The sequence below is a fragment of the Mercenaria mercenaria genome, chromosome 14, assembly GCF_021730395.1.
Source record: "Mercenaria mercenaria strain notata chromosome 14, MADL_Memer_1, whole genome shotgun sequence".
Taxonomy (NCBI): domain Eukaryota; kingdom Metazoa; phylum Mollusca; class Bivalvia; order Venerida; family Veneridae; genus Mercenaria; species Mercenaria mercenaria.
Genome location: NC_069374.1, coordinates 29,958,153 through 29,970,406, shown reverse-complemented (window position 1 = coordinate 29,970,406; position 12,254 = coordinate 29,958,153). Strand labels below are relative to the sequence as shown.

The window sequence follows — 12,254 nt, the reverse complement described above, 5'->3', positions numbered from 1 at the left end:
GCAAATCAGACTACTCGATAATGCATTATAGATAATTTATCAAAATGAACGATATATGCAACACTGTCTGATTGGACGAGAGTGTCTATTTGTTTCACTCTACTGATTGTGCTACACTGGGTGAAATGTAGACAAAGCATTTATGCTAAATGACGCTGTTCTCAGTTTCAGTATATTTAGCAAGAATATTGATATATCTAAAAAATGATAAGTAAGTTTAATAAATATGATAAAACCTGTTCAAATACCAACATATATCAATTTACAGAAAGAGCTGAATACGGTCTGCGTATCACATGAATAAGGGTGTGATTAGAGCCTTCTATGCAGAGAAGTGCCTTCCAGACCGCTGCTGTAATTATTTGTCGTAGAATAAACGAAACAAAATTGCACATCAAGGAAACCTTTGTGAACATTTTAAAGAGAACCATTTAAATTGTTGTTAAGTGTGGTGTTTGGTTTTGCTATTTGCAAAATGTTAGATAGATGATAGAATGACACGATTTGTAAACCTCATATACTTCTTGTCTTACTACAATAAGCCGACAATCTTTTTTAAAGAGTGTTCTTGTTTATATTAATAGTAAATACGATCGCACGTAATAACTAATACTTGCACACGTACTAGTACAAAAAACATCAGCGCACATACTAGTACGTGCGCACGTACTAGAATAAAAAAAACCATCTTTGCACGTTTAAACTAATACATGCGCACGTAATAACTATTACGTGCGCACGTATTACTTTATACGTACGAAGATGTTTTTTATACCAAAACGTTCATAGATGTTTTTAAACTTGCATGTGCGCTGATGTTTTTTATACCAATACGTATGCAAATGTTTTTAAACTAATACGTGCGCACGTAATAAGTTATACGTGTGTGTATGTTTTTTAAACTAATACGTGCGCACGTAATAAGTTATATGTTTTTTTTCTACTATGTATGCTGATGTTTTTTATACCAATACGTGCGGTGATGTTTTGTTTTCAATTAATACGTGCGCACGTATTAGCTATTACGTGCGCACGCAATAAGTTATACGTGTGCAGATGTTTTTTCTACTTATATGTGCGCTGATGTTTTTTTTTTATACCAATACGTTCGGTGATGTTTTTTTAAACTAATACGTGCGCACGTATTAGCGACTACGTGCGCACGCAATAAGTTATACGTGTGCAGATGTTTTTTTCTACTTTATGTGCGGTGATGATTTTTATACTAATACGTGCGCACGTATTAGTTATTACGTGAGCACGTACAAGTATAAAAGAACACACATGTCACCTCTGTGCCACCGTACCTGCACCTTCATCTGCGAAAGTACAAATATTCGGCCCTGGTACAGCATTTCAAAAATAAAAAGCATGCATTAACAGTACGCGAATTGCCCAGTTTATACTTATTTTTTCCTCATGTTAATACATGCCTATAGCCGGTAAAAAAAGTAGCCTTCGCCTTATAACTTACAATAAAATTTCATATAAAGTTTATCCCAAAATAATTAGAGTAGTTCATTTATTTAACGACCAAAAAACTTGCATGCATGACATGATGATTGGCAAATTATGACCATAAAACACGGTCGCAACAATGTCATAATAGTTATATTTGTTTTGCAATAATAACAGAGAACTACAAGTAATTAATATGTTGTACGCCTACCAGATTTTTTTTTTTCAAAAAAGACAAGGTAACTGTACTCGAGTTTTATAAAGTGTGAAATGTCAGAAACATATACCTTTCTTGCGATCTGGAACCATACAAAGCACGAAAAGCTTATAAGGATTTCTCTGGCAATTGCTTTGACTAATTTGCTTTGACTAATACTAAGGCTTGTACAGTCCCCAAACGGAAGGGGAAGAAACATTTTATAGAAGTATTTCGATGGCAGAATACAATACATATCGTAGCCCCGACCAACCTATAAACCGGGCCAGTCTATTTTATAAGTACAACAACACGGTTGACCCATTTAAACGAGTTGTAAGTGGGGCGCTGTTGTTGTTTCTTTTATAGCCCCTTATACATACTTACTGTTACTATTCAAAGTACAAGATTCTGGAACAAATAATATCAAGACAGTTTTGACAAAGTTTTTAGTAACTTCTGCCATAGGAGTACATATTCAATTTTTTTTTGTGATTTATAAAAATCACTCTGGAGTTTTAACAAGATCAACACTTTCAACTTGTACGATATTCTGCGACGTCCCGAAGTCTTTGAAAGTGTCTGGTACAAGGGTCTTTTATTCAAAAGTTAACAGTGTGGTATATATGGACTTTTATTATCAAGGGCTTCGGATCATGTTGACAAAGAAATCAGCAAGACGTCTTCGTTCAGTCCTGTTTTTCACAATCTTATTACATAGTGCTGGCATTCCTTAAGGGACAGGACTTACACTAATGCTATTTTTAATTTACGTCAATGAAAGAGCAGAAATTTTGTTAAGTGTAACTAAGGTTTTAACTGATGACAACTCTCTGTTAGAATCTTCATATTACTTCAACTATATTGAAATAAACGAATGAGCCTTCCCCTTGAGCTCAGTAGGAAAAGCACAGATCTACGGATCACATGGTCGTGAGTTCGATTCCCAGGCGAGGAGTATGTTTCCGTGACGATTTGATAGAAGGCATTGTGTCAGAAGTCATTTCGTCCCTAGTCTATGGTTCTTGAGGAGAAGTTGGCAGTTATTTGCGCAGAACGGTTTAGTACTCGTACAGAATCCAAGATTTACTATCCACTGTTATATAACGGAAATACTGTTGAAAAACGGCGCTAAACTCAAAGTGCACACATCAATGAATGGTCAAAGCAATGGCTAGTTCAGTTTAAAACCAAACAAAAGTTAAGTAGCAAATATATGGTTCTTACCTGTCACCTATTTTATAACATGCATCAGTTGTCTGAGATGGTTGTATAGTACTACTTGTGTACGAAAAACAAAACAGTATCAAGCTGCTAGAATAGTAACTGGATTAACAAAATCTTACTATTTATATAGCGGTAACTGAGATTAGCTGGATTTCCTTAACTGACAGTAGAAAAATACAAACATTTTTTTTAAAGATATAATGTTTTTTTCTGAAAGATTACTTAACGTTTAGCCTGCTTGTTGGCAAGTGATTCTGCCTTTGCGACCAGTGCGGACCAAGATCAGCCTCTGTCGCCATTCAGTCAGTATCTTTTTGGTAAGCACCCCTTTTAACAGTTAATGGTACTGTCCAAATTAAAAGATGGACAAGTTCATTATAGAAATTTAGCAGCGAACGCTATGTAGATCGATCGTCACCAAACTTTATTCCAATATTTATATACAAAATAGAATAAACTCAGTCCATCTATTTATACGACACAAGTGTAACTGAAACCAATGTTTTATAAAACAACTCAAAAATTTTAATCGAATTATAATAATCATAAATCTTATTTTCTGGTGTTATGCATGTGAAATCCGAGCCTGTAAAGCCTTTATTCAGCTTGCCTGTTTAGTCATGCATGTATGAACCCCAGAAAACTGATGAAAAAGTCACTATATTTTGATACGAATTTCAAACTTTAGCAGTTTTTAAGAATAACCGCTTTTTAACAGGAAATCATACATCTTTAAATTGATTTATGTATTTTACGAGGGCAATATAATGTCATTTGACCTTCATATTTGTACCAATGCACGCAAGTTTTATGATCTAACATTTGATTTACGAACCCAAACATTTCCAACATGCTTTACGTTTTATTTTAAAAATAGCCACGAATTAAAACTGCTGTATTGTATCAATATTAGCTAAATGTTTACCATCATATAATTAAGATTTATGGAAGATCAAAAGGAACGAGGGAACTGGGGCACGGGGGATGGGAATTTCCGTCCTAGAAGCCAGACTTTTTAAACACTGAAATGTTCATGTTGGCTTTTGTGCATTCTGGCACTTGATTTTGAAAAAGTAATTGAACAAAATCTAACAGATATTACTTTATTTAAAAAACGTACAATGTACTTGTTTCGCTCAGAAATTTTCATTGAGTACAAGCTTGCAATTTTATTAATACTTTTTACTGCTGAATAGGTGAAATCATGGTGAACATTGAAAATTGTAAGTGCAGTAACATAGTCACCAGTCATTGAAACTCTGGAACGATGAGACAGCTTATGTTGTGTTGTTTTTTTAAATCTGAAAGATAGTTTTGTTAATGATTAGAAAACTCCTCTATCGTTATTTTATCTATCATTGAACGGACTGATTACTGCGAAAGTGACAAAAAAATCTTATGCAAAATAATCAGATTGCGAAAGTAACAAGTAAAATGTTACTCAGAATAAAAATGCAAACTTCGGCAAAACGGGGTCGAGATCATACCCAAAGCATACCTTTTCCTACGACCTTGATATTGGAGTAATTACACTAATTATCACTAAATTGAAATACCAGCTGGTAACACAGCAGAATATTAAAAATAAAGTAGGATATTTAAACGCTTCTTGAGGACTGCTATCTTTTCCGTCTAAGCACATGCTTGTGATGGCCAATTTCAAAGAATGTCAGTATATTCAATTGCAACGGTTGTAAAGTATCAACGGAGAGACGAAACCAACGCACGCATGTACCACTAACATCTTTCTTAACATATTTACGTTATATCACGTAAAGAAATTGTAAATCAAAATAAATGCATCAATTGTATAAGAATGACCATACTAAATAAAGTTTTTGAACCTAGCTGTCATGTACACCTAAGCATGGTTGAATTTTATGATGTAATAAATCAATTTAGGGAACATATTGCATCTATAAATTAATATGTTTTAAACGAGCTTTGTAAAACTTGGACTAAAACATCATCAGACACGGATTTCAACTGTTAAATGTAATATGAAATTCTTTGCCTTATTTGTCCCTCTTCTACTGTCTGTGGCATTTTCGGAAGCATGTAAGTTATTTTAGATCTTCTTTATATCAGGGACGGACCGTACTTTCTTATCAAAGTTGGAATCTGCATTGAAATGCTTTTCAGTTTTATATTTCCTCTTGGTTTGTTCAGATAGCATATTTTATCTCGCTTGCGAATTTTAAGCAGTTTCAAGCCACAGCCAAATAATATCTAACTGCCATAACTCTGGCCTTGAATACGGACCTACTGTATTTATTATCCTCCTGTTCAGTAACAAAGATTTTCCTTGACTTATCTTGATTAGGTTTTAATTCATCGTCAAGAAACAATTTAAGGCATTTTCCATTGTAAATTTCACCAATGATTATTGATACAGATTTTTAAAACAATTTTTCATTTGACTTTATTCAATTATAAATTATAAGAAATATTTCAAGATATCTTAGTTAGCTTAAAATCAACATTTCCCTGAGAACATTTTGTAACAATTAGAAACCTTTACAGAATTTTACACGTGAAATGTTTAGCCATTAGATTAACATTAACTGACATGTCTGCAACATATAGCAGCAGCCATGGAGACTTTCTAATTCATGCACAATTGCCAAAAAAAAATGATTATAGTGATGATAATAATAATAATAATAATGAAAATAAAGCGAGCCAGACAGTAATATAGTACACGATATTAGGATTTATATGATGAAAATGATGTTGAATTATATTTCTTCTCGGTTTGCTGAAGAGGCTATTGAAATATAAGATAAAGGGATTTCCTACTGGAAGTTCTGTGCTTTATTCGTTTAATCAATAGAATAATATCAGGCGATATGTAATATCGCAAAACTGTATACAACTGAATCCAGTGGAACGTTGCCTACTTCTATATCATTTTTTTTTACTTTTATACCTCATACATGGTCCAAACCATTTTTCATATGAAATATCAAATTTATAAAAGAATAAGCGGTAACCGGTGTTGAAATGTCATAAAGAGACATGGTTAAAAAGTGAAACGTCATTTTCCCCGCGACTGTTGACATGTCAATTAATTCTGTTTTTCAAATAGTTGAATAATTGATGCATTCTATATTGGTTTGCTATATTATATATGATTCCTTATTTTCAGTCATAAGATGGCGCCCAATACCAGGTATGTATGCCAATTTATGTCGTTTATAATATATATGCACTTTGAAATAATTTATTCTTACACTCGCTATACATGTACATTGTTAATTATGTTATTAATAAACCAAAGGGTTCTACAAGTCACATCGATCATCACCGCCAGATATGCCAGTACCGTAACAGTGATTACTTAAAAATTATATCCCAAACAGTGTCGTTGAATTTATTCATTGTTTGGATTTCAGATGCGAAAGAATTGTATCAAGATAAAAAAACACACAAAAAAAAAAAAAAAAACAAACATCAAAAACCCCCAAAAAACCAGCGCAACCTGAGTAATATAATAATAAACATCTAAACCACAATTTTGTGATTTTGTTCAAGAGAAAAGTCACTGTTTAAGATATACATGTATTACTTTTATTCTGACACGATATTAAGAATTGTTTTGTACATCTTTGACGACACCCACCAGATATTTCCCTGTTTTGTGGTTTTCTTTTCCAGCGCACCGCTATGCCATTTGACACTATGACGTAATAAACAGTGCATAATAACACACACTTTCGACCTTCTTCGTTTGTAAGGAAAAAAACTGGGTTGTGATAGAGTTGTATTTTTTTTACACGAATTTATTTGTACATGAAGTAAATTAATCATAATTATAAAATTCAAAACATTTTCATATTGTAGGACGGGACATACTCAGAACAAAATTTTTATCGTACAGTAGAGGCATTGTATTACTGATAGTATTCATATTTTCTGTTTTCGTCAGTCTGTATAACACTCGGGTATTCATACTTTTTATCACTTCTTTCTTTCTATGCAGTACACATTACATATGGCTACAGCCCCATAACCAGTGTATTTTTGAGTCACTTAGGTATTACTGTAACCAGTGTTGTAATATTTATTCTGATATGCTTGGTTTTGTTAAAATACATCACGCTAAAATGACGTCACATTAACGGGTGATGACGTCAATGTTTTTGTTTCGACCAAGAAAGAGCGCTACTATATTTTATTTTCTGTTTTAGATAAACAACATGTTAGAACTGAAATAATGTTAACAAAATCGTATTTTATTTAAATTAATACACTCAAAATCGTTTTTACGTCGCCAGAATAATTCGGGCAACGACCTCGTGAAATTATTCCTGCGGACGCGTAATATCTCCATTTCATGTATTAATAACGTTAAAATATGATCTTCTATTCATTATTTCTTAAACTAAGAGATTCATTGTAATAACGAAATATCTTTTAGCGAATAAGCATGAGATGCAATATTTCACGAGAGGTTCAGCCACAAATATAATGTAAGATCTGGTATTTACGAGTAAATAATAGTTGAATTTAAACGTAAGACAAACATTATTTTTTATTTCAGGGTTTTCTATAGTTTTAACCAAATTATGCATTTTTTAATATTTTTCTCCCAGTGTAAAATATTTTTTATATAGATATTGTTTATTTGGAACTTTTCAGATATTAATCTTTTTAATAATTCAATAAGTTACTGAAAAACATAATATTATAATAATATATCAAATTATAATTGTCATTAATCTCAACAAAGTATTAAATAGCTATGGAAATATTTTTGCCATTTTATCTAAAAATGGAAATGATGACCTTAGTTGTCCAGTTAACAAAAATGGCTTTGTCTGAGATTTCCTTGTATACTTTAAACAGTTGCTTTAATACGTTTATCTGTTGTCTTACATTATATCATTATTATTACTATCATTATTATAATAATTCTTATTATTATTACATCAGAATTATATTACATACGTTTTCCTGATGAGACCTCCATGACCGAGTGGCTAAGGTCGCTGACGTCAAACTGCCCCTCGCCAATGCTGGTTCAAAACCTCGCTATTGGGGTGTAAAATTCTTCATGCGAGAAAGCCATCCAACAGGCTTACGGAAGGCCAGTGGTTCTACACTGGTGTCCGCCTATGCCTTAGGGGTACATGGGGCCTCCCTGTACCATCAAAAGCTGCAAAAGTCACCATATGAAATAATTTGTGTTGGTGTGACTTTTGACCCGATAGAAACAAATAAAACTTTTTCATTATAAAATGCTTTATGTACAACGACTGCAGTCACCGATGGTGCCTCATCCTCTACCAGCACAGACACAAAACGATTTGACCAGAAGAACGGAGCGAAAGCTAGCTCCAGAACACAGAGAAAAATTTTGCGATGCATAACCAATGAAAGCAGCTTAGTTGGATAGGAGACACCCAAGAGCATCTCAAACATTTCCTGTGGCTGTACCCCTGTAATAAATAACTAGAGCGGTTTCTTGGGAAAGCGAGTGTCACAACTGTTTTTATCGTTATTAAGGTGACTTAAAGCAATGGATCTTGTTTTCCGATATAACCACTTTTCCAAACCCTTCGGGTTTGATATTTAAATGTTGCAAACGGATAGTAATGAACATGAAACTGTTCCAATTCCTACATTTAAACAATGAAAAAGTGAAAATGAAGCGTTCATATGGAAAAACGCCAAAGCCGCAACTTAAGCAAAATAGGAAAATGTGTAACTGTGTTCAAACACGGAAGCATAGTTGATCTTATTTTATGCAACCATCCTATAACAACAGCTTTATATGTGCAAGGTTGTGATAGTTCAAAGGTATATCAAACGACATGTTTTTTGAATTGATATCAGCAGGTTAATTGCATTCACAGCACGATTGCTTTATGGTCCAACATTGTTTTGCTCTATCTTCAGGTTGTTTAGTTTTTAATTACATTAATTCTACTGAGAGTCAATTTCTGTCTGTGTACTTAGAGATTGTATGTGCATTTATAAACTTTGCAATATTTTATCATCGTTTCTCTATCCTTTAGGGGCATGTGTTGACTGCTATGGTAGATTTCGCAGAGAAGGGGAAAGGTACTTTGATGGATGCAACTGGTGCACGTGTAGTTGGAACGGGGTTAGTTGCATATTGTCAAAAACTTTAAGTACTAAAAGAATTACCGGTATTGCCAACTAATTTAGACATATTAATCTGCCTTTTTCACAGACTTTCTGATTATTTTTAATGTATGCGTGATCAATTTATTTTGAAGTCCTTGGGTCCTTGTTAAAGTGTCAGAGGTCTTCACCCCTCCCCAGAATTAAGTGAAAAATGAACGATTTCATATTCCTTATTTCATATTCCTGTATTTCTTTGAATATTCTAAAACTTGTGAATTTTAACCCTTTGCATTCTTAACAACAACTTGTTATGCTATGTAAAATATCGATAGGAATATATTTCTATTTGTAAATTAAGTCAATGTTTATTGATTATATTTAGAAGAAAAACACAAGGAATCTAATAAGTTTGAAACAGACGTCTGAGCTATACACGTGTATTTGTGGCATGAGTTTGTCTTCATATCACTCTCAAACTTATTTACATGCATTTCAATAAAGGTTTTCGTTCATCGGAAAACTGACGTTGTTCCAAAAAAGAGCAATAACTTTAATGTTTTTCGTTTTCTTTATACATATCTGATGCTAGATGCATTTTAGTTCCATTATAACTTATTAACTCTTATATCACCGGGCGTACTTTTTGTCTTGTCATTATTGAATATTTTGCGATTTCGAAGTTGACATGCTTGCATTACATCAACTTCACTGTTGGCTTTTACCCTTTAAAGAAGATTTTAGACACAGGAAGGGGTATAAGAAACGCTCCCATAATATTATTATTGTGCTGAAAACAGTAGAATGCACTATTTAATATTCGAAAACGAGTAAAATAGATTAGAGGCAGCACTTCCTGTTTTGCAAAACAAATTTAAAGGATTTGAAATACATGCGCATGCCCGTGTGGTTCCTGAAAAATAAATATAGAAAAATGCATTTAATATTTTCAACAAAAATTCATAATTATGAGCATTCGATATTTTTGTATGAAAGAAAACTTTGTGATGAAGGAAATGTAATGCTTCTTGGTCACGTGTCATTATTTATTGAATATATTCTGCTTTTAACATTCATTTTTTTTCAACGTTTTTTTTTGACAACTGATTGCTAAATAATGGTCCAATATATTTTCGCTCAAGATATAAAACAATTGAACAGTCCAATTCAAATATATGCTGTAACAGACTATAAATATTTAAGCCCTGGCCGGAACCTAGTGCCTCTCAAACCTAAGGCGGACACACTTAGACATCGCTGTAACATCAGTGTGTTTAGCAAGGCAGTGTAAAGGTATTCTTATACTATACACGATTACATTACGAGAACTGGAACCTTTAGTGACAATGGCTTCAGATCATCGGTGTATTGACTTTGTCACGCTAACAACCCTTTCTTTGTAAATAAAAAATAAACTCTAGATTTTCCAACATGTTTTATCCGTCAAACATAATTTAGAGTAAGAACCTACAAACTGGCAGTACCAATGAAATATAACTGACACCGAATCTTGAATATTAGCTGCTCTATGGGCAAAGGGCAGCTATGCTCACCATCAGTATTAATACGTTGATCACCCTTTGACCTGCGTCGTATTAATTACTATTCAACCTGAACCATTTTTTTTAATTAGAGGGCTGCTTTATGACCTACAGATAAATCCAAACAAGTTCAGATGTTTATAATTTTTCATTTTTTCCCTCGCACTATTGTTCGCTGGATCTAACGCTTTTATTCTTTGTTTCTCTTTGTTAGATGACGCTAGAAGTCTATGTTCTTGTGAGCGGTTTGACTTATTGAAAATAGATAGAATATAGATAGATAGATCGAAAAATGAAAAGATTTCATTCACCATTTTTGCACTATCTATCCTTATCTTATTGATCTGAAAATAATGGACTGAATATCTCATATCCTTCTATTGTTTACAGAAGGGAAGGGAATTTCAGAAAATTATTATCGCAAAATTGGTTAAGCATTTCTATATCCGTTTTCATTTTAACCAAATCGATGATATTTGTATTCATAGCAACGATATAGACAGAAAAATACTTTGCCAGGCCCCGTTCACACTTATTACGACCAGTAAACTGTTGTTTCTACGAACGCATGAAAAGTGAATATAGTTAGATACGTTATGACTGTTGAAAGGGTATCAGTATGTGTTATTGCATATGACTAATGAAGGATTCTTACTATATTACAGGGTCCAGCTTGCACTTACATGAACTGCTACTACAATCGCTGCTTCAAGAATTAATGAAAATGATGCATGTTAACGAAATACGTAATAAATGGAAACAACTTGTTATATTGCCTTGTGTATTTAGAGAGGTTCAGGTTAGAGAGGTTCAGTTAAGAGAGGTTTTCGGATTAGGGAGGTTCCACTGTTTAAGCACACAATCGATTAACATAATTTATGACAGACTATTTAGGATAAAAGACCCGTAATGGTAATCTTTAATTTCCGTTCACGTATTCTTATTGTTACATAATCTCATAATCACGTAAGCGATTTTGACATCTACCGACTGGAACGCAAAATCAAGCGCTAGATCAACGGTTGAAGACTGTCGAAGTAGGCTTAAAATTCCTTATCGTATAGAAATTGTCGAGTGCCAGTACGGATCTACTTCCTAACAACGAACGTTATATGAGCCGTGCCATGAGAAAACCAACATAGTGGCTTTGCAACCTGCATGGATATAGATCAGCCTGCGCATCCGTCCGTCAGTTTACCAATCCGTCCGTCCGTCCGTCCGTCCGGCACGCTTTCTCTGTGTACTAATTTCCTTCTGAGTGCGGCAGGTCGTGGATTCGATCTCCGGCCGCGTCATATCAAAGACGTAAAAATGGTACTAGTAGCTTCCTCGCTTGGCGCTCAGCATTAAGAAGGACTGGTCAGTCCGGCGTCAGTATAATGTGATTGGGTGGGGTATCATGCCACGTGCCTTCAAGTGAGGCAGCACTATAAAGTTGGGCATTGTGCAAGTACAAGTAGACACAGTCGTTTATTATTATATATGACGGGCATGGTTGTTGGGATATTCATATCAGTTTATTTTGTTCTGGAGGTCTAGCCCTTTTTGGACTTTGAAATAATATTTCTAATACCTAAGAAGACTGTGTACTCAACCCCTCCTACAATTTTCTAAATGAAACTTTTTGTGCGTCATTAAAACATGTACATGCGTATATTATATCGGGATTTTCATGTTAAAACTTTTCTTATGGGCCTTCTTTAGACTTTGAAATATTACAACTAAATCAGAACTCAACTGCC

At 33.7% G+C, this 12,254-nt stretch overlaps 1 protein-coding gene across 1 annotated transcript; it reads left to right on the top strand.

The window, feature by feature from the left end:
• Positions 1-4,806: 4,806 nt before the first annotated feature.
• LOC123526382 (serine protease inhibitor 3-like) lies at positions 4,807-11,280 on the top strand. Its single transcript, XM_045305517.2, has 4 exons — positions 4,807-4,939; positions 6,030-6,053; positions 8,902-8,990; positions 11,178-11,280. Exons 1-4 carry the CDS (start codon positions 4,882-4,884, stop codon positions 11,229-11,231), a joined length of 225 nt encoding a protein of 74 aa, XP_045161452.1. The 5' UTR covers positions 4,807-4,881; the 3' UTR covers positions 11,232-11,280.
• Positions 11,281-12,254: the final 974 nt, after the last annotated feature.

Excerpts from the sequence above, each read along its gene's own strand:
- LOC123526382 (XM_045305517.2), top strand. The coding sequence starts at position 4,882 with ATGAAATTCTTTGCCTTATTTGTCCCTCTTCTACTGTCTGTGGCATTT. Across the intron at positions 4,940-6,029 it reads TGTGGCATTTTCGGAAGCAT|TCATAAGATGGCGCCCAATA; the intron begins GTAAGTTATTTT and ends CCTTATTTTCAG. Across the intron at positions 8,991-11,177 it reads GCACGTGTAGTTGGAACGGG|GGTCCAGCTTGCACTTACAT; the intron begins GTTAGTTGCATA and ends ACTATATTACAG.